This window comes from Tamandua tetradactyla, chromosome 3, assembly GCF_023851605.1.
Source record: "Tamandua tetradactyla isolate mTamTet1 chromosome 3, mTamTet1.pri, whole genome shotgun sequence".
Taxonomy (NCBI): Eukaryota; Metazoa; Chordata; class Mammalia; order Pilosa; family Myrmecophagidae; genus Tamandua; species Tamandua tetradactyla.
Genome location: NC_135329.1, coordinates 92,511,503 through 92,534,091, shown reverse-complemented (window position 1 = coordinate 92,534,091; position 22,589 = coordinate 92,511,503). Strand labels below are relative to the sequence as shown.

The 22,589-nt window shown below is 47.6% G+C and overlaps 1 protein-coding gene across 1 annotated transcript in view; it reads left to right on the top strand.

The window, feature by feature from the left end:
* Nucleotides 1–22,589, top strand: part of GLI2 (GLI family zinc finger 2) — a 267,100-nt gene that overhangs the window by 217,562 nt on the left and 26,949 nt on the right. Inside the window, exons 4-5 of the mRNA XM_077153526.1 lie at nt 11,670–11,872; nt 15,096–15,281. Of these exons, the coding sequence (XP_077009641.1) occupies nt 11,670–11,872; nt 15,096–15,281 (389 nt within the window). The remainder of the gene's footprint in view (nt 1–11,669; nt 11,873–15,095; nt 15,282–22,589) is intronic.

Genomic DNA, 22,589 nt, shown 5'->3' with positions numbered 1-22,589 from the left:
ACCTATGCACGTTTAGCCCTGGTTTTTCTGTACCACCCTGGTTGGACAGAGAAAGGGCCAGCATCCTGTCCTCCCACAACAGCCTCCCAAATTCCAGTCCCGCCCTGTGCATGTAGAGAAGTGCATTTGCTTCCCCTTGGCCTGGCAGCTATGCCGACCCAGACCCCACCACCCTTCCAAGCCCAGCACCTGCAGCCTGCCCCAGGGCTAGGAAAGTAGGAGGGCGCCCCTGTTGCTCTTAGCAGGTCCATCTCACTCCCGTCTCCACTTGAAGCTATTTTTGGAGTGGACAGTGTCCTCTCGGTGTGTGCTGGTTTGAAAGTATTATGGACCCCAGAAAAGCCATGTTTTAATCCTGATTCAGTCTTGTGGGGGCAGCCTTTTCTTTTAATCCTGATTCAGTCTTGTCGGTAGAAACTTTTGGTCAGATTATCTGCCGGGAAATGTGACATGCCCAATATGATCTTTTGATTAGATGGAGATGTGACTAAACCTATTTCAGGTGGGCCTTGATTAGTTTATTGGAATCCTTTAAAAGAGGAAACAGTTTGGAAACAGTCAGCCTACAGAAATGACAGAAGCCTCAGAGCCAACAAAGGGAACACATGGAGATGCTTGGAGATCAGTTGCTTCAGAGAACAGAGACACAGATGTTTGGAAATTCTTGGAGACCAGCAGACATCATCATGAGACATTAAGCAAGCCAGAACCTGGAGAGAGCCAAGGGAAGCCAAGAGATGAAGGCCAGCCCCAGAGAGGCAAATTGAGGAACCCCCACAGGAGCAGAGGCTGAAAGCAAAGGAGCCCAGGAGCAAGGGACCAGCAGATGCCAGCCACGTGGTGGCTTCCCAGCTGACAGAGCTGTTCCTGACCCATCGGCCTTCCTTGAATTAAGGTATCTTTTCCTGGATGCCTTAGTTTGGACATTTTTATAGACTTAGAACTGTAAACGTGTAACTTATTAAATTCCCCCTTTTAAAAGCCATTCCAGTTTTGGTATATTGCATTCCAACAGCTTGCAAACGAATTTCATGCTTCCTGCCCTGTCATGAAGGAAATGGAGGTTCTCGGCAGCAACTCCCAACCAGGTGGGCAGTCCCTTGGCTGAGGGGCCACTGTCCTGGGGGCGAGGCTGGCCTGAGGTGAGCCCTGGCCTCAGGCATGGGGCACCAAATGCCCTCACCAGGCACAGAGTCCTGTGGGCAGAGGACAAATGTCTTTGCAGGATTGTTCCTGGCTAGCTCAAGGATTTCCAGTACTTCCAGTACGTCTGACGGACACACAGCCGAGCTTTTCTCACAAGGCTGCCCCCACTGGAAGCCCCTTGGCATCACCCCTGGGCTGAGGGCCAAGAGAGGGGAGAGCATGCCTTAGAGGAAAGAGGCACTCCCATTTCCTTGGCAAGGGACGGGTGGCAGAGCTCCCTTACCCCCAGCCTCTGCCAGCCTCCTCCAGGCCAGCTGCTGGGGCAGGAGAGGGTCCCAGCCCCTTGAGCTAGAGACAGCCTTCCAGAACTTTCCAAATCCATTGTTCTCAGCATGCGAGCCCAGCAGGGCCTGCCCTGGGCAAGGGGGTGAAGCATCCAGGTTGCATCCTTCAGCCCCTCACACTGCTGCCATCCCCCCGCTGGGCAGGCCTCCATGGACAGCCTGTGCACGAAAACATCTCGAGGCAATAAATCAAGGAAGGCTCCCCCTTGCTGAACTTGGTGCCTGACTCACAGATGTATGTCTCTTCTGATTCTTCTGAGCCATGCAAGATTAGCTTTTGTGCCCGATACAGAGATTGCAGCAACTCTGCAGACACGGCCTGCTCCCACAAGGAACCCAGCACCCTGGGCTTTGGGCTGACAAGCCCAAGAGTGGAATGGTGCGCGGTGTGGGCTGCAGAGACAGGGAGCAGGACAATGAGGCCAAGAAAGAGTTTCAGGACGGGCTTGCCGGGAGGAGACCTAGGTTGCATGAGGCATTCGAGGCCAAGAATGGACATGGGCGGAAGTGCAGAACGTGAGATGGGCCTGCCAGATATGTTGAATATGCTGACCCATGGGAGTCCATCTGCAAAAGCCAGAAAAAAAGTATAGCGAAATACTTGCATCCAGGCATGAGGGGAGGTGCCTCCCAATGGGAGGTTTGTGAAACCCAGATGTGAAGCCATCTGGATGTCACCTGTCTGGGTCCTGGATTTTACTGTGTTGCAAGTGCAGATTTCATGCACTATTGAATATAATTAGCAATTGTCTCTGGTTTGCTTCAGCCAACGGATGAATCGCTCTCTCTTAAGTAGCCAGTTCTAACAATGTCTTTTCACCCATGGAGCATAAATCAGATGTGGCGTTTTTTTTAAGTTTCACGTCTACAGAAAAATTGAGTCAAAAATACAGAGAATTCCTATTTTATCCCCTCCTCATTTCCCCTATTATTAACATCTTGCATGAGTGTGGTACTTCTGTTACAATTAAGGGAGCAATATACTTTATTATTAACCAAAGTCCATTGTATACATTAGTGTTCACTCTTTTTTTATTCTCTCCAATATATTTTGTTTTTATACCAGGAACACGTGCATTCATGTTGTGGAGGGATTTTTAAAATTTGTGTGCATGGAAAAATATATATCAACTTTTTTCCTTTATTTTTGTTTAGGGAAGAAAAAGAGATGGAGAAAAAAAGAGAGAGGAAAGAAGAAGGAAGAGGGGAGGGAGAGAAATGGGAAGGAGGGAGGATGATGTGGGCAGGAGAGCACCACATTCCCCATCGGTCCCAAAAATCTTCATCCAGATCACACTAGAGCAAAGTATCAAAGGAAGTTGCATTGACTTTCCATCTGGGAACTGACCACTTCTTGTCCTATTATTCAGAGCAACACATTCAGCTCTCCTGAGCGCTGACATTGTCATCTTTACCAGAGTTATAATATCGAGATCATGCAGTATCTATCCTTCGTTTCTGGCTTATTTCACTTATGTCCTCAAGGTTCATCCATGTTGTCATATGCTTTGGGACCTCATTTCCTGTTATTGCTGCATAATATTCCATTGTGTGTATATACCACATTTTGTTAATCCACTCGTCTGTTGATGGGCACTTGGATTGTTTCCATCTTTTGGCAATTGTGAATAATGCTGCTATGAACATCGTATGCAAATGCCTGTTTATGTCACTGCATCAGCTCTTCTGGGTATATACCAAGAAGTGCTATTGCTGAGTCATAGGGCAACTCAGTTTAGTTACCTAAGGAACCACCAAACTGTCTTCCATAGCAGTGGTGCTATTCTACAGTCTCACAGGCAGTAAATAAATGTCCCAATTTATCCCCATCCTCTCCAACATTTGTAGTTACTGTTTGTTTGATAGCAGCCCTTCTTATAGGTGTGAGCTAGTTTTTCATTGTAGTTTTGATACTCAATTCCCTTATAGCTAAAAAAGATGAGCAACTGTTCATGGGTTCTTCAGAAAAATGTCTATTCATATCTTTTGATTTGAATTTGCTCTTCAGAAAAATATCTATTCATATCTTCTGTCCATTTTGTTTATTCTTTTGTTGTTGAGTTGTATAATTTCCTTATGTACATGAATTATCAGACCTATATCTGGTATACAGTTTCCAAATATTTTCTCCCGTTGAGTTGGCTCCCTTTTCACCTTTTCAGCAAAATCCTTTGAGACACAGAAGCTTTTGATTCTAGGAGTTCCCATTTATCTATCTTTTTCTTTCATTGCTTGTGCTTTGGGTGTAAAGTTCAGGAAACTACCTCCTATCACTCGGTCTTCAAGATAGCTTCCCTATGTTTTCTTTCAGGATTTTTATAGTACTGGCTCTTACATTTAGGTCTTTGATCAATTTTGAGTTAATTTTGTATAAAGTATAAGATATGGGTCCTCCTTCATTCTTTTGACTATTGATATCCAGTTTTCCCAAGCCCATTTATTGGAAAGACTATACTGTCCCAATTCAGTAGATTTGGGAGCCTGTCAAAGATCAATTGACCATAAATTTGGTGGTCAATCTCCATGCACTCAATTTGGCTTATCTTTGTGCCAAAAACAAACTGTTTCTATGACTATGGCTTTGTAATGAGTTTTAAGTCAGGAAGTGTTAATCCTCCCACTTTGCTCTTCCTTTTTTTATATTTTTATTGAGAAATATACATGCATACAGTCCAACAATATTGTACAATCTATGGCTCACAATATCATCACATAGGTGTGTATTCTTCACCATGATCATTTTTAGAACATTTGCATCACTCCAAAAAGAGAAATAAAAAGAAGGAAAAACAACTCATACATCCCATACTCCTTACCCCTCCCTCTCATGGACCCACAGTATTTCATTCTATCCAATTTTTACCCTTTATCTCCCCCTAATATTTATTTTTTATCCTTTTTTTTTACTTATCTGTCCAACTCTGGATAAAAGTAACATCAGACACAAGGTTTTCACAATCACACAGTCACATTATAAAAGCTATACATTATACAGTCTAATTCAAGAATCAAGGCTACTGGAACACAGTTCAGCAGTTTCAGGTACTTCCCTCCGGCCACTCCAATACACCATAAACTGAAAAGGGGTATCTATGTAGCGCATAAGAATAACCTCCAGGATAACGTTTCAACTCTGTTTGAAGCCTCTCAACCACTGAGACTTTATTTTCTCTCATATCTTTCTTCTCCCTTTTTTGATCAAGAACGCTTTCTCATTCCCATGATGCCAGGCCCGAGCTCATCCCTGGGATTTCCGTCCCACATTGCCAAGGAGATTTACACCCCTGAGAGTCGTGTCCCATGTAGTGGGGAGGGCAGTAAACTCACCCACCCAGTTGGCTTAGAGAGAGAGACCACATCTGAGCAACAGAAGAGGTTCTCTGGGGGCGACTCTTAGGCATAATTACCAGTAGACTTAGCTTCTTTCAAGGAATAAGCCTCATAGGGGTGAGCCCTAAGATTGAGGGTTCAGCCTAGTAAACTGGTTTTCCCCACTGCTTGTGAGATACCAGGAAATCCCCAGATGGGGAAGTTGAATATTTCTTCTTTTCTCCCCAGTCCCCAAAGGGGACCTAGCAAATACTTTTTTATTCTCTGCCCAGATTACTCTGGGATATATTGGAGCATCATACTAACCTGTACAAACCAAAAAATCTCACACCCTATGCAAGATTCCATGTAATTATGGTGTTCAAATAAATTGACCATACAAGTTAAATTAGATAATGTGCTACCTAAAATACAAATTTGGACCAACTAGATATCTCTACTCTTTTGGTCTTGAACAGAGGTGGAAGTTTGAAAATATGGGCCATATCATCCTTTACCCAGTATTCTGATTTACCTTATGCTCTTCTTTTTTATAATATCTTTAGCTATGTGAGGTTTCTTTCCTTTCCAAATGAATTTGTTAACTAGCTTTTCCAAGTCTTTAAAATAGGTTTTTGGAATTTTGATTGGTATTGCATTGAATCTGTAGATCAATTTAGATAGAATTGACATCTTAACAACATTCAACCTTCTTATCCATGAGTATGGAATATCTTTCCATCTGTTTAGATCTTCTTTAATTTCTTTAATAGTATTTTGTAGTTTTCTGCATACAGGTCCTTTACTTCCCAGGGTAAGCTTATCCCTAAATACTTGATTCTTTTAGTGGCTATTTTGAGTGGAATTTTGTCCTTAATTGTCTCTATATTTAGATCATTCTTTGTATATAGAAACATTTCTTATTTTTGTACGTTAATCTTGTAGCCCACCAGTATACTAAATTTGTTTATTAGCTCAAGTAGCTTTGTCGTGGATTTCTCAGGATTTTCCAATACTAGCATCATGTCATCTACGAATAACGAAAGTTTTACTTCTTCCTTTCCAATTTGGATGCCTTTTATTCCTTTCTCCTGCCTAATCACTCTAGCTAGGACTTCTAGTACAATGTTGAATAATAGTGGTGGCAGTGGGCATCCTTGTCTTGCTCCCAATCTTAAGGGGAATGATGCTGGCTGCGGGTTTTTCATATATGCCCTCTATGATGTTGAAGAAGTTTCCTACAATTCCTACCTTTTCTAGTGTTTTTGTCAGAAAAAGATGTTGAATTTTGTCAAATGTTTTTTTCAGCATTGATTGATATGATCATGATTTTTCCTGTTGAATTTATTAATATGCTGTATCACATTAATTGTTTCTCTCATGTTGAACCACCCTTGAATTCCTGGTATAAATCCCACTTGGACATGATGTGTAATTCTTTTAATGTATCATTGAATTCGATTTCTTCGGATTTTGTTGAGAATTTTTTCATCTGTGTTCATTAGGGAAATTGGTTTGTAGTTTGCTCTTCTTATAACATCTCTATCTAGTTTGGTATTAAAGTGATATTAGCTTCATTAAATGAGTTAGGTAGTGATCCTTTTTCAAGTTTTTGAAAGCGTTTGAGCAGAATTGGTGTTAGTTCTTTTTGGAATGTTTGATGAAATTCCCCTGTGAAGCCACCTGGCCCTGGACTTTTCTTTGTAGGAAAATTTTTGAGAGCTAAAATTAGTTATCAATTTTTAATAACTTGTAATTGGTTTGTTAAGATCTTCTATTTTTCCTCAAGACACTGTTGGTAATTCATATGTTTCTAGAAATTTGTCCATTTCATCTAAGTTGTCTAGTTGGTTAGTGTATAGTTGTTCATAGTATTCTCTCAAGATTTTAAAAATTTCTTCAAGATCCATAGGAATGACTCCCTTCTCATTTCTAATTTTGTTTATTGCACCCTCTCTTGTTTTTCGTTGGTCAGTCTAGCTGGGGGTCCATCAATTTTATTGATTCTTCTCAAAGAACCAACTTTTAGTTTTGTTGATTCTTTCTATTGTTTCTTTGTTTTCCAGTTCATTTATTTCTGCTTTAGTCTTTATTTCTTTTATTCTTTTTGCTTTGGGGTTAGTTTGTTGTTCTTTCTCTAGTTCCTCCAAGTGAACAGTTAGATCCTCTATTTTTGCCCCATTCTTCTTTTTCAACGTTGGCATTTAGAGTGATATGTTTCCCTGTCAGCACTGCCTTTGCTGCATTACACAAGTTTTGATATGTTATATTTTCATTTTCAATAGCTTCAGATATTTACCAGACTATTTTAAAATATGTTGTTTAATCTCCATATACATATTGTATATAATCTCCATATATATTATGTATATAATATATATTGTTTTATCTCCATAAACAAGCAATATATTGTTTATAAATATATATAATATATATTATATATATATTGTTATATATATATAGTTTTATCTCCAACTGTAACTGTAAAGTTACAGTTCTTTGGTGATTGTTAATTTCCAACTTAATTCCACTGTGCTCAGAGAAAGTGTTTTGAATAATTTCAATCTAATTAAATTTATAAAGCCCTCATTTGTGTCCCAGCATATGATCTATTCTGGAGAATGTCCCCTGAGCACTAGAGAAGAATGTATATCCTTATATTTTAGGATGTACCAAGTTATATATTTCAATGAGGCCTAATGCATTCATTACACTGTTTAAATTCTCTGCTTCGTTATTGAACTTTTGTGGAGTTGTTCTATCAAGAGTGGTGTATTGAAATCTCCCACTATTATTATTCAAATGTCAAGTGCTCCTTTGAATTTAGCCAGTATTTGCCTAATGTAGTTTGGAGCTCCTTGACTGGGAACATAAACATTATGGTTGTTATTTCTTCTTGATGAATTGTCCTTTTTATTGATATATAGTGACCTTCCTTGTTTCTTATGACATCTTTACATTTAAGTTCTATTTTATCTGATATTAATATAGCTACCCCTGCTTCTTTTGGTTAAAAGTTTGCATAGAATGCCTCTTTCCATCCTTTCATTTTCAATCTATTTATATCCTTAGATCTAAAATGAGTCTCTTATAAGCAGTATATAAATGGTTCATATTTCTAAATCCATTCTTCCGGTTTATATCTTTTAATTGGTGAGTTTACTTTTCAGGGATACAAGTCAGTTTATTAAGTACATTCATGCTGTTGTGTAACAGTCACCATTATTTCCAGAACTTTTTCATCATCCCGAACAGGAACTCTGTACCCATTGTATTAGTTAGGGTTCTCTAGAGAAACAGAATCAACAGGGAACACTTGCAAATATAAAATTTATGAAAGTGTCTCACGTGACCGTAGAAACGCAGAGTCCAAAATCCACAGGGCAGGCTGCGAAGCCAATGACTCCGATGGATGGCCTGGACGAATTCCACAGGAGAGGCTCACCAGCCAAAGCAGGAATGGAACCTATCTCCTCTGAGTCCTCCTTAAAAGGCTTCCCATGATTAGATTTAGCATCACTAATTGCAGAAGACACTCCCCTTTGGCTGATTACAAATGGAATCAGCTGTGCATGCAGCTGACGTGATCATGGGCTAATCCTATGAAATGTCCTCATTGCAACAGACAGGCCAGCACTTGCCCAATCAGATAAACAGGTACCACAACTTGGCCAAGTTGACATGTGTCCCTAACCATGACACCCATTAAGCAGTAACTCCCAATCTCCCCCTCCCTTCCCCCAGCTCCTAGTAAACTCTACTTTCGGTATCTTTTAATTTACCTATTTCACATAGCTCATATAACCAGAATGATGCAATATTTTTCTTTTTGTGTTTGACTTATTTCACTTGCCATAATTTTTCAAGGTTCATCCCTGTTATAGCATATCTCATGATGTCATTCCTTTTCATGGCTGTGTAGTTTTCCACTGTGTGTATAGACCACAGTTTGTTTATCCATTCATCTATTGATGGATCCTTGAGTTGTTTCCACCTTTGGGCTCTTGTGAATAATGCTTCTGTGAACATTGGTGTACAAGCATCTGTTTGAGTCTCTGCTTTCAATTATTTGGGGTATGCCCAGTCATATAGTAATTCTGTGTTTAACTTTTTTGGAAACTGCCAAACTATTTTCCACAGTGACTGCTCTATTTTACATTCCCACCAGCAATGCACAAGCGTTCCAGTTTCTCCACATCATTGCCGATAAGTATAACTATCTGTCGTTTTGATTACAGTCGCTCTAGTGAGTGTGAACTGGTATCTAATTGTGGTTTTGATTTGCGTTTCCTTGCTGACTAATGATGTTTAGTGACTTTAAATGTGTTTGTTGGCCATTTATATATATTTTTTGGCGAAATGCCTGTTCAAGTCTCTTGTCCGTTTTTGAATTGGATTGTTTTGTTTTTGTGGAATTGTTAGACTTCTTTATGCATTCTGGATATTAATCTCTTATCAGATATATGACTTGCAAATATCTTCTCATTCTGTAGGTTATCTTTTCACTCTTTTGATAGTGTTCTTTGAAGCACAAAAGTCTTTAATTTTGATGAAGTCAAAATGTTTTATTTTTTGCCTGTCAAGGGAAAGATACCTTGGCTCAAGAAGGCCAGTGAAGTTCAGGGTTTCTCTCTCAAGTGAGAAAGCACATGGTGAACACAGTCAGGGCTTCTCTCTCAGCTGGAAGTATACATGATGAACACAGCATCATCTGCTAGCTTTCTCTCCTGGCTTCCTGTTTCATGAAGCTCCCCGGGAGGCATTTTCCTTTTTCATCTCCAAAGGTCGCTGGCTGGTAGATTCTCTGCTTCGTGGTACTACAGCATTCTCTGCTTTCTCCGAATCTCTGATTCTCCAAAATGTTTCCTCTTTTATTGAACTTCAGAAAACCAATCAAGACCCACCCAAATGGGTGGAGACACATCTCCCCTAATCCATCTTAACAACCACCCTTGATTGGGTTATATCTCCAGGGAGATGATCTAATTACAGTATTGAATAGGGATTATTGTACCCTTACGAAATGGGATTTAGATTAAAACATGGCTTTTCTAGGGGATATCCATCCTTTCAAACCAGCACAACCTCCATAGGTAAATTTGATCTAAATATTTTATTCTTTTCAATGCTATTGTAAATGGATTGCATCCTTAATTTCCTTTGAAGATGGTTTATTGCTTGTGTGTAGAAATACAACTTTTTTGGGTGTCGATTTAGTAACCTGCAGCTGTGCTTAATTCATTTATTAGTTCTAGCAGATTCTTTAGAATTTTTTTCATGTAGGATCATGTCATATGCAAACAGATAGCCTTACTTCTGCCCTTCCAATTTGGATGGCTTTTATTTCTTTTTCTTACCTAATTGTCCAGCGTTCACTCTTTGTGTTGTACAGTTCTATGGATTTTGACAAATGCATAATGTCGTGTATCCACCATTGCAGTATAACACAGAATAGTTTCACCTCCCTAAAAACTTCCTGTGTTCTATCCCACCTCCCCTTCCTCTGAACCCCGGGTAACCACCAATCTTTTTATTGTCTCTATAGTATTTCCTTTTCTAGAGTGTCATATAGTTGTAGAATGTCAAATAGTTGGAGTCCCACAGTATGCAGCCTTTTCAGACTGGTTTCTGTGACTTAACAATTTGCACTCGAGTTTCTTCCATGTCATTTTGTGGCTTGATAGCTTATTTCTTTTACCCGTGAATAACATGTCCCTTTGTCTGGATGTTCCATGGTTTGTTTTTCCATTCACCGATTGAAGGACATATTGGTTGCTTCCAGGTTTTGACAATTTCAAATGAAGCCAAGATTTCTCATGTATGGTTAACTGTCTAAGGGTTTCCAGATACTTCAGAATTTTGCCCTCAGTGTGTGGTACTAATGACAGAATAACAGCTATCCTGTGTTGACAGTCCGCCATGTCTCAGCATGTTTTCTTTTCTTTGCACGATGTCAGATCATGGGGAGATTCTATCTTCTAAAAAATTGAAAATTAACTCTTGATGAATGTGGTTCCTAGTGACTTAGCTGTGATTCCAAGCTGCTTCTCCTCAATGCCTGGGTGAGTTTTTGGAGTAGATGACCTTGAAGTATCCCTGTTACAGCACCTGGGGTCACAGCCCGTCGTTGTGCCGCGTGGGGCCTTCGCCTTCTCGGGCAGACTAGGGGTCCCATGGACATGTCACTGCCACGCCAGTGCAGCCAGAGGCACCAAACCAGGTCCACGCCTGAGCACTGGTGGGCGTCCGAGAAGAGGGCTTGATTAGCATTAGAAGGAATTCATTGATACTTCAAGATAGCAGCTACAGCTCACCATTTCAAAACTGGTCTTGGATTTTTTTATCTGACCACATGGTTCAGTGCTTCACCCCTAACTGTCCAACTGAAACCAAACATTCTCCACTTTCACAGTATCTCCTGGTTACTCTCTTTTTCCTCAACTCCGTTAGTAATTCTTTCTGCCTCAACACAGTGCTGGTATTTTCGTGTCCTGTTTTTCATACTGAATTTGTTGCTTTGTTCACTTGATCAATATTTATTGAGCCCTTGCTGTGTGCCCAGCCCCAAGCAGGCGCTGGGGAAGCAGGGGGTCCACAGAAACCTTTATGAGGCCTGCTGAGCCCGTGGCCCAGCAAACCCAATCATCTATGCGAAGACCCTCATTCCCAGTGCAGGGCTAGAGGGGAGCTTTAACTACACCTCCCTCGGTGGATGCTGCTCAGATTCTCTGACCGAGGGATGCTGGTGCATGAAATAAAAATGTACAGGTCGTTCTGGAAAGTCTTCATACGAGAGTAAAGAACTGCCCGGATCTGTTCAGGGCTCTTGGCGGGTTCCTTGTTGAGGACACTGCCCCCTTGTCTCCGCAGGCCTCCTACCCTCAGCGGCAGCCCCATCATCTCTGACATCTCCTTGATCCGCCTTTCCCCACACCCCGCTGGCCCTGGAGAATCCCCCTTCAACGCCCCGCACCCCTATGTGAGCCCCCACATGGAACACTACCTCCGTTCTATGCACGGCAGCCCCACGCTCTCCATGATCTCGGCAGCCCGGGGCCTCAGCCCAGCCGAAGGTGAGTAGGGGCTGGGCTTGGGGTGGGGAGGGGGCGGAGACGAGGAGGATGGGGGGGGGGGCAGTGCTTCTGGCTCTTAGTCCCCAAGCTGGCTTTCCTTCCCACGCCCCGCGAAGAGTGGGCTTTTTAGTAAATGAATGGTGAGTGTGGAGAGAAGTGGAAGTCTGTTGTATTTTGCACTCTTTAGAAATGAGTGAGCATTGTTTTACATGCAAAACCATCTGTGCTTTACCGTGAGTAAATAGCAAGCCTCTACCTGATTACTCAGGTTGGTCCTATCTCAGGAGAGACCTTTTTGGTTGCAATAAGCTAAAGTCTGCAGAAGCTGGTGTTAAGTAAAGGGAATGTTGTCTAGGGGTGGTGTCGTATGGACCCCTGAAACAGAAGGCAGGTAGTTCAGGCCTTGCAGTGGAGGAGGGGTTTGTTAGCCTTGAGATCTGGCTTTTTTCATCTCTCTTTGGTTCATGCAAAGTCCGCGCTGGCTTCTGCTGTATGCCTGCTTTATGCTTCTCCTGCAAAATGGCAGCCCCAGACCCCAAGACTGTGGGGATGAGTGCCGGTCACTTTGTGTCTCTCCATTCTGATGCTTGAGAGAGATAATTGGCCTGACTCTCCTGAGCTCAGTTCTAATTTGAGCTAGAGCAGGGCAATATTACATGGTACAAATAGGTCTTCCCCATTTAAATTGCCTACTCCTAGCTCCACCCCACTAGCATGCACACACACACACACACAGAGGCACACACACATGCATTTACACTGGGGAGTGGTCAGGACATGGAGAAGCCTGGTCAGCTCATGCTTCTCTCTGGGAAGCGCCCTCCTGTAATGGGTTGAACTGTGCCCCTCAGAAATGTACATTCGAATCCGAACTCCCAGTGCCATGAACATGATCCTCTTTGGAAATCGGAGCTTTGAAGATGGGGCCAAACGGAATTAAGGTGGGCCCTGGTCCACTATAATCTGGTGTCCTCATAAGGCGAGGATATCAGACACAGATGGTCAGACAGACAGAAAGCAGGGTGTAGTGGGCACAGTGCAGCCCCCCCAAAAAGATACGGCCACATTCTGCCCTCCACAGTCTGAGGATGGGGCCTGATCTGGAAAGAGGATCTTTAAAGGCTTTAATTACTGAGGGATCCTGAGACAAGAGATCACCCTGGATTATCTGGGTGTGTCCTAAACCCAATGACATGACCCCCAGAGGAGCAGACAGAAGAGAAGAAGGCAGGTGATGACAGAGGCGGAGGTTGGCATGAGGCAGCCACAAGCCAAGGAAGCCAGTCACCCCCAAAAGCTGGAAGAGGCAAGGAGCAGACTCTTCCCAAGGCTTTGCTTTCTGCCTTTGCACCTCCACAACTGTCAGGGAATACAGTTCTCTGGTTGGAATCCACCCAGTTGGTGGTAGTTATTACAGCCCCCCAACAACAGGGAATCTATTATGAAAGGTTGCACAGCTACTAGTGGGGGACAGAACAGGCAGCTCTCCTGGGTCCCGGCCAGAGTAGGTCTAAGAGTTTCCAGTGGAGAATAAAGGAGCCAAGTGCCTCCTAGAGATGTCCGTGAGTCAGGACCCTCCCCTCTGGGCTGACATCCTTGTAGCCAGTAAGGAACCAGGTGGGCAGACGAGACTACTGTGAATGATAGACATTCAATTTCATGGAGCACCAATTGTGTGCCTGATTTCCATATAAACGTTGGTGTAGTTCAGTATAATCTTACAATATCATATCATGTCAAATAATGTATGATATCATATAATATAGAGTACCAACATCGTCATAGAATATCAAAGGAAACACTGGTAAGCATTCATTTATGCATCCCATGAGCTGGGTGGCGATGGGCTCAGCCCCCGTGGGAGATGTGGCTTCCTTGGCACGGCACTGACTTCTGCAGGGGGTGGTCTCACCGGCCCGGGGCCCAGCCGTCACGGGTCTCCAGGCCACCCATGGGTCTCCCACCCTGCTGCAGTCCGGAGGTCTGGACCAGCGTCTCCTGGGTGCCCACACGGGGCCAGGCCCCACACCTGCCCACACGGGGCCCAGGAGGTTCACCAGTGAGCTGGGGAAGCGTTTGTCAAACCCCGCCCTGGGGGCTCCGGGGAAGGCCAGATGAGTGGAAGGGAAGTGCATTTAGGTGGAGAAAGGTCCACGCGAAGGGCAGAGATGGGGCGGGCTGACCTGGCTGCAGGAGAGGATTGCAGCTTACGCGCCCTGCCGAGTGCACACGAGATCTCATTTGGCATTTGCCAAGACTGACATCAGAATGGCGGTAGAGCAGAGGGGCTAGGGACCTGGACTCCAGATCTACACCGTGGGCCCCTCCCAGCTCCATGCCCTCCCAGCTTTGAGCCTCATGCGAGATATTTCACTCTCCAAGTGTCGGGTTTGCCCTCTGCTGAGTGAGGTGAGGGTGCCTCCAAACCCATAGCACGGTGGTGATGGTGAAATCAGAGGAGGACTGAAACTCCCTCAGTCCTGGGCCTGCCCAGACCCAGCAAGCACCTGGTACAACGTCCACTGTTACCATCATGGATAAGTCATTTGCGTGGTGGGTGTTCATGTGCCCATTTCACAGATGGGAAGCTGAGCCAGCTCAGGGAGGTGAAAACCGGGACTCTGCCTGGGTAGGTGTGGTTTCCAGTCTCCTCCCTGACACTACCCTGTCTCTGCCCCACACTCCCTGAGTGCGAGGGCCCCCAGAATAATCCCAACTCCCCCCTCCCTGCCTTCAACCTCAAGCCCTGGGCAGGGCCGACTGCAGGGTCAGAGGCAGCCAGCCCTGAGACTTGGCAGACCTGGGGACAGGGGCCGCAGTGGGCAGGCGGGCAGCTTTATGTAGCCAGGCCCGGGCAAAATCTAGACACGGGGTTTCCCCTTGAATGCTCAGGCCATGGGGCGCCTCTCCTCTGCTGCTGCTTCCGGTGTCCTTTGCAGGATGACTGTGGGCCATGGATCCTGCCCTCCTGGGAGCAGGAGCAGGAGGAGGGAGAGGCATGCAGGACGGGGACTTGCTCTCCCTCGGGAGAGGGAACACACCCCACCATACACGGCCCAGCCCAGGCTGGTGGACAGGGGTAGGGCGTGGGGGACCCCGACACCCGGGAGGTGGTGGTGACGAGAGGCCACGCGGGTCAGTCACAGGCTTCCTTGTTCCCTGGCAGGAAAGGACGCAGCCAGTGCCAACTTCTGACGGCTTCTTTCTCTCTCCCCCTGCCCAGTGGCGCATGAGCACCTCAAGGAGAGGGGGCTGTTTGGGCTCCCCCCTCCAGGCACCAACCCCGCAGACTATTACCACCAGGTGGCCCTGATGGCAGGCCACCCTGCGCCGTACGGGGACCTGCTCATGCAAAGTGGGGGTGCAGCCGGTGCCCCTCACCTCCACGACTACCTCAACCCAGTGGACGGTGAGTGCTGGGCTGGGCGAGATTGCTGGAGGTAGGGGAGGGCACCATAGGGTGGGAGGGCTGACAGCACCCGCTCTCCAGGACTGACTGTTCCCTTTGGGGTTGCAGAGAGGCCCAAGATTTACCCCTGTCCCTGCCCCAGCTGCTATCCAAGGGGGTCCCGAGACTTTCAGCAAACTCACATGTTGTTACTGAGTCAAGTGTGGGCCAGGGAGGACTGCAGGCCGGCCAGGGGCCACCCTGAACAGAAGCTCTGCTTTGTGCAGCTCACGGTGTCATGGGGAGGCACACGCACGACAACAAGATGAGGAAATCATGAGATTATTAGGTGCTCTTTTCCTATTGGTTCATAGGTGTTCCTCGGTAAAATGAAACATTTGATTTTCATGTGAGTTAAAGATACTTTTTCCCAATTTGTCTTTTGTCCTTCGACGTTGCCTTTGGTGTTTTTGTGCCTTGCAGATCCTTAAAATGTTTACTTACTTAAAGAACAACAACAACAAGGAAATCACATACTAAAATGACAGCTCATAAATGTAACAGGGAAACAGCAAGCAAAAAATGGGAGTAGGGAGCACAAGTGTGCCGTTGGGGTGCAATGTAAAATGAGGGAGTTAGTGAAAGCCTCACTAGTAAGACGATATTTGAATCAAGAATTGAAAGAGGTGAACCATGCAGAAATCAGGGCCGGGAGAGAGTTCCAGGCAGAGGAAACAGAAAGTGCAAAGGTCCTGAGGCAGCGGGTTGCCGAAAAGTTCAAGGAAACACCAGGAGGCCCGTGTGGCTGGGCCTGGTGAGAGGGGGCAGGAGCCTCTCTGGGCACAGGACTGATGGCATCTGAGTCTCTCAGAAAGAATCCCATTCTTTCTACTGGGCTAAGGATGAAGTGTGGAGGCAAGGTGGAAGCAGGGATTAGTTAATAGAGACCCCAGAAGTCATCTGATTTCACTTGGATTTCAAAAATAGAGCCCCAGGGTTTGTTCCCAGATCAGATGTGGAGTTGTAAAGAGGGAGATGCGTTGAGGATGGCACCGGGGTTGTGGGCTCCAGCAACTGCAGATAACAGAGATGGGAAAGGGGCTGCAGAAGGGGCAGGCTGGACATGCAGGGCGGGGAGGGATGGATTAAGGATTGGTGCCCATCAGACACCATGTGCATGCTTCCCTCCCACCAACACTGCTTTTCACAGCTGTTTTTACAAGGGACTTGTGGCCATTGGCCATGATCCCCTGGGGTCAGCGTGGAGCCCCTGCCAGGGCGAGTGAGGAGTGGTCCAAAGGCCCCCCTTCGCTCAGTGAGTGCTGCACACCCTCTGGCCTAGAGCCCGGCTCAGAGATACCCAGGCATGCAGGCCAGGCCAAGGAGCTGGCGACCACACCCAGGGGCTGGAGACCCACCTAGCAGAGGCAGCTCCTGTGCATTCGGTGTCCTCACGCCCGGTCGGTCGGCCTCCTGATGAGGGAGGGAGGGGGTGACGGGCCCACCATAGGAGCAGACAGAGGCTGGCGGGGATATCCCAGTGGCTGGAATGGGCTAGGCAGAGCTGCTATCACAGGGTGGGCCTTGCCCCCACCCAGCCCCCCAGTCCTCTGCAACTGGCCCCCCTGCCCTTACCAGACCCTGCAACTCTGCCTCTGCTACTATGCTCCGGTGGAGTATAGCCCTAAGGCCTGGCTGAGAGCTCACCTCCTCCAGGAAGTCTCCAGATGTCCCCCTGGGATTACCCCCCTCCCCCCTTGGCTTCCTACTTGACTCTCTCTTGGCCTGCTTACCTCGCACTAAGGGAATTCCTCATGTGGCTCATGTTCTTCCCCAGGTATGGGTCTCATTTCCTTAGACATGAGTTTTGCTGGGGAAGAAGCTTGAGTCTTACTGCAGCCAGCTCTCCCGACAGTGCCCCATGGAGACCCAGCTGCACCCCCAGGATTTGGTCCAGGAGTAAGACACAGTGTAGGGTGATAGTCTTTTGGCAGGTGAGGCCGCCCTCTAAGACACGTGCTCGCTGTGCTCTCTAGCTCAGGTTCTCTCACAGCCTTCCAGGCACTCATGTGGCCCCAGCAGGGTGCAAGGAGGGCTGTCAGCAGGCAGTGAGGCCGGGGCTCAGGGGCTCAGGGCCCGTTGTGAACCTGTGTGCATCACTTGCCGACATTGGAAACCAAACACCATCACAATACAGTGCTTTTTTTAGGCCATGCATACAGGTTGCCAAAGTTGTGTCCAAATGGCCGTCTGAGAATGTCAGGGTCCTCCAAGCAGGGTCCACCCTTCAAGGCCCCAAGGGTGGCACCAGCCAGCTGAAAAGTGGGAGAGGATAAAGCCCAAGCTAAGGGAGTAGGGAGAGATCAGGGCAGGTGGGCACATCTAGAGGGCAAGAGAGTCTGAGCCAGTCAATCAACAAACAGGAGCACCTGCTGTGCACGTGTGTGTAAGAGAGAATGAGAGCTGATGGACGCCTCTGCTCTGTGCCAGGTGCTTTACAGGCATCCTCCCATGTCATCCCCACAATGACAGCAACCTCCCAAGGCTGGAGTTTATACTTGTACTTTTAAGATGAGCAGAGCAGGGTTCCAAACGTTAAGCATCTTTCCCCAAGCCACATGTTGGGGTTCAGCTCTGTTTGTCACCAGCATCACTCATGGTTCTCCCCTACAGACCCTCTAGCTCCACGGTATAGCAGTGAGCTCAGGGTGCTGGGTTGGGAGCTGGAGCCTTGGTCCTTCGAGCTCAAACTAGGCCAGATAGGCCAGAGGTGCTGGAGGCTCAGCCCAGAGAAGTAGGGCTAGTGCTGGGTGTGCAAGCAGGGTGGCAAGAAGAGAGGAGGTTCACAGGGAGCTGAGGAGGCAGGCGGAGCAGGTATGGGCTTCACGCCTAGCCAGGCCGGGTCCTTGGAGTTGATGGGGCACTGAATGATGGCCCCCAACCCTGTGTGTTTTCCCCATGCTGCATGCTCCCTAGCATTGCATGTTCCCCAGTGCTGCATGCTCCCTAACACTGCATGCTCCCTAGCACAGCATGTTCCCCAGTGCTGCATGCTCCTCAGCCCTGTGTGTTCCCTCATCCTGTGTGCTGGGTGAATTAAACACCTGGATGAAATCCCACGTATGAGCTCAGCTCAGTGCCTGGCACACAGAAAGTCAATTAATGCTAGCTCCTTTGCCATTTCCCCAGTATCATTTCCCTCTTTCAAATCTACCTCCATTGAGAGAATTTTCGCTCTCGATTGTCAGCACCACAGTCCACCCCAGAGCTCAAGGCCAATGCCAGCAAATTCTCTTAGACACTGTATCCATTCATCCCCAGGCCTGCCAAGCCTAGTTGGTCAACCCTCTTGGACCATGAAGTTATTTGCAGCCCTCCCACCCTATCCCCCCACCCTAGCCCCTGGCTCAGACTTTCTCAGCCTCACTGCTGCCTCTACAGTGTCACCTTTTCTCCCCTCTGCGCTCCGCAGTCAGCCCAGTGTGGCTCCCCATGGCCCTAAGGATATATCCACACATCATAGCATAGTGCAAGTGGCCCTGTGTGAGTTTTCTCTCCAGCTTCATCTTTCCCTACTGGGATGCTGCACTTCATTCATACACTGCACCATCTACAGGCTCCCAGATAACTGCCACATGCTCTCGCACATGAGGCCTTTGCATAGCATGTTCCTTCTGCTGGTAATGCTGTTCCCTTCTGGCATGCCTGGCTCGTTCCTGTAAGGTCTTCAAAGACTCGAATCAGATACCTTTCTTTCGAGACATTGTCACAATCCACCTCCCCAGCCAGGAGGTATTCGTTCCACTCCTGGAGCCCCTACAGCCTCTGAGCTCCACAGCAGGACCCATGGGGCTCCGATAGCAACTGCCTGGGAGCTCCTCCTTATGTATGACGCACCATGGAGTCCGTGGGGCCCAGGAACATGCCTGTGGGCTGAATGAGTGAACGACAGTTACGAAAGGACCTGGAATAGAAACTAATTAGGGAAGAAATTGTGCTAGGGAAAGCAGCTGTGGGCTTGCTTTGTTCTCCGGGGCTGCTGGGCATTTGGCACCATCTGGGGGCCAAGCGTCTCCCTGAGAAATAGGGCAAGGCAGTGGGTGTGGGCGTGCCAGGCTCCTGCTCCTGTCAGCTGCTGGATTAAGTCATTAAGTCATCAGCCCTGTCCGGAAGCTCTTCTCAGCCTGGGGGTGGGAGTGGGGTAGGTTTGTTTGTTCTGCTTCCAGTCTCGGGAATTGGATGGGCTTCAGGATGCGGTGGGATGCACCACCAGATTTCAGAGTTGGCCTGCACAGGGATAGCTATTTATCAGGCTGAGGCACTGTTGCTCTTAACCCTGGTAGAGTTCACGAACAGATTTCTTTTCCTTTGCTCCCCATCAGTGGCAATCTCAGGAGATCAGAGTACTAAAGCAGCACCTCCTGTATTTGTTCTGACTTGTTACATGCTTTTCAAACCGTTTCCCAGAAGCGGGACCTTTGTTTCAGCTTTTAAAAATGGTGTAGGCCTTTCCACTCGGTTCTAATGCCTATACGGTTGGTTTATGCATGTGCATCTCTGAGACACTTGACGTGGGTGTAGATAAAAAGAACCTAGTGCTGGTGTCCTCAGCCCAGGCCCAGCTCCCCCAGGGTCCCCTCAGCAAAAGAAGAAAGTGAACCTTTCCATCAGAAAACCATGCAGGCCGGCAGGGGTTCTGGAGACATGGCTCAGCAGAGATCCCCCCTAAGGAAGGATCCTGGGTCTCTCAGGGAACCATGAGTGTCCGCACCAGGACGCTCCCCATAAACTTGACCATGGACATGTGAGTTCTTTGCAGAGCCAGGGGAGGAGGCTCCAGAGCTCAGGGTAGTTAGGGGGCTGGTCCTTCCTTCTCCACCCTCTCTCTCCCTCTCCCTTATATACTCATTCATTCCATGGCTATTTATTGAGTATCTACTACATGCCAAGCACCATCTGGATGCAGGGGATACAGCAGTGTGCAGACACTACAGCCCTGCCCTCACGGTGCCCACGCTTTGGTGGGGCTGTTTGTGTAAGCTGCCCGGTGGGACCCCACTCCCAACGCCTACCCCCTGCCTCCTTTCTCAGCATCTCCCCTTCCTATTCCTGTACACAGGAGAAAAGGTAGGGCAGTAGGAGAGAGGATGTTCCAGAAACTTTGGATCTCAAGCTGGAGGATGGAATCCGGGATCTGCCAGGCAGTGTGGCAACCTGGGCAGAGCAGAGCACCTGGGATGACGGCCACCTGAGTGTCCACAGCCCACAGAGCTGCGCCACCAGTCCCTCTCCTTTGCAAACCACATCGTGGTTTTTTTCCTTTTTTTTTTTTTTTGCCTTAATCATGTACCATCTCCCCGATTATTTATTTACTATCATATTAGTAAATATAGTCGCCTTGCCAGGGGAAACACATAGATCTTAAATGGGACATTATGTTTTTTCCCTGAAATGGAGACCCAGATAACATGTGAAGAAGCAACTGTCTCTATTTCTGTAAGCCCAAAACAACATTTGGGAAAATGCTACAACAGAGAGGCTGGAAGGCAAAGAGGCAGGAGGCTTTGTTGAATTGCAGAGCCCTCAGCCAAAGCCAGCCTGCATCCCGCCCGGGGTGCTACAACCAGAATGTGGCAGGACAAGGGGGTATTTCCTGTGGCCTTGTTGCAGGCTCCCCCTTCCTGGGCCGTCGGGTGGTCCCTAAGGCCCATCTCCTCAGTTTCCTCGAGGAGACCTGACTTATGGCAGGAAGAAGAGGGAGAGTGATGCTGCGTTGGGAGGTAACAGCTAATCAGCCAGGCAATCCAAGGTCTTCATTTTCCGCTCTCTGGAGAGTGCAGGGATTCACCATTTGTCACTCGGGCCTTAAAGTGAAAGTTTCCTGCATTATGCTGTTGAATGTCGATGATTTAGCAAGAGGCAGCCACAGGACCCGCCACTTCCACTCCCACCGCATTGAAAAGATTGAAACGTTTTCAATTGAAATGTTGTCTGTTTACTGCCCATATTTCCTCCGAGCCGTGTATTTTATCGTCATGTTGACGCTAATTTGACTCAGATGTCACCTCTGATGCCCATTTTTTATGCTGCCTGCAGTTCCAGGGGATTTTTCAAGAACGAGTGTCATCGATCCCACCAAAAAGAGGCACGGAGGAGCCTGGCGAGGGGGAGGCCGACAGGAGGGGAGACTGAGTCAGAGGAGATGGGCCATGGGTCCCTGAGGGGCATGGGGTGAGCCAGGCTACAATGTGAGGGCACCAGGCTGAAGGATCATTTGTGTAAACCTTCACAAAGCGTCCCACAAGACCCTGCGTTTGGAAGACGAAACTGCGGTCAGAGCTTAAGTTTCTTTATCTATGTCACAACTAGGAAATGGAGCTCATTGGCCTCACCTCCAAGCCTCTTTGAGCTCCAAGCTCTTTCCACCATCCCTGGAAGCCGCCGTGGTGGAGGATAGCTGGGTGGGGAGCAGGGTAAGGTCTTCAAGCTGGGATGCCTGAGGACGTCTCTTCCATGAATCCAGAAGACATCTGGGAGGGGAGCTGGAGCAGGCAGGGAGGGCTCCTTTAATCAGTGTTTGCTACCCAGTGAGGAAGCAGGGACGTGCCAGCTGTTGCTGGGGAGGGAGTGCTGAGGACAGGGTCTGGCACAGAGAGGCTCCAGGCACACCGTGCTGGAATGTAGCACCCTTCACGGCCGACTCCCTGCTGCTCCCTGGGCCACAGTCCATCAGGATGGAACGGATGGCCTGGCCGACGGAGCGTCCCCAGCCCGTAACAGCCCCAAGGTGGGTGCCGCTGGCCTGTCTTCCGATGAGGAGCCAGTGCAGAGGGGCTCAGCGATTCGCCCAGACCGATCCATCTCAGAATGGAGGATCAGGGTCCAAGCCTGGGTCTCCCTGGGCCCAGGGCCCATGCTTGGGTCGCCTGTCCTTCCTGACTGTCCCCAGGGAAAGGAGCAACCTCCCCCCAACCCCGATACTACCGGCATACCAGGATAATTCCACCTGGTGCTGTGGGGACAGTTTTCCTCTCTCATCTAGAGGAGGGGCAGGTGTCCTCCTTGCTTCAGCCCTGACCGGTGTCCCCAACCCAGCATGAGGGCCTGATGATTGAACGAACAGAAGAAACAACTAGTGGGTGAAGCAGACCCACGAGGTGAGCGGATGGGGTGGCGCTGGGCACCTGCCCAGGTGAGGGTGGGTCACTGGCAGCTACTAGTGGGCCTGGCTCCAGCCTGCTGGACGTTAGAACAGGCGCAGCCACAGACGGAGGTCCCGACGGCTCCGCTGGAGCCCGGTCGTAAATCACCGGAGAAGCCACGGGAAAT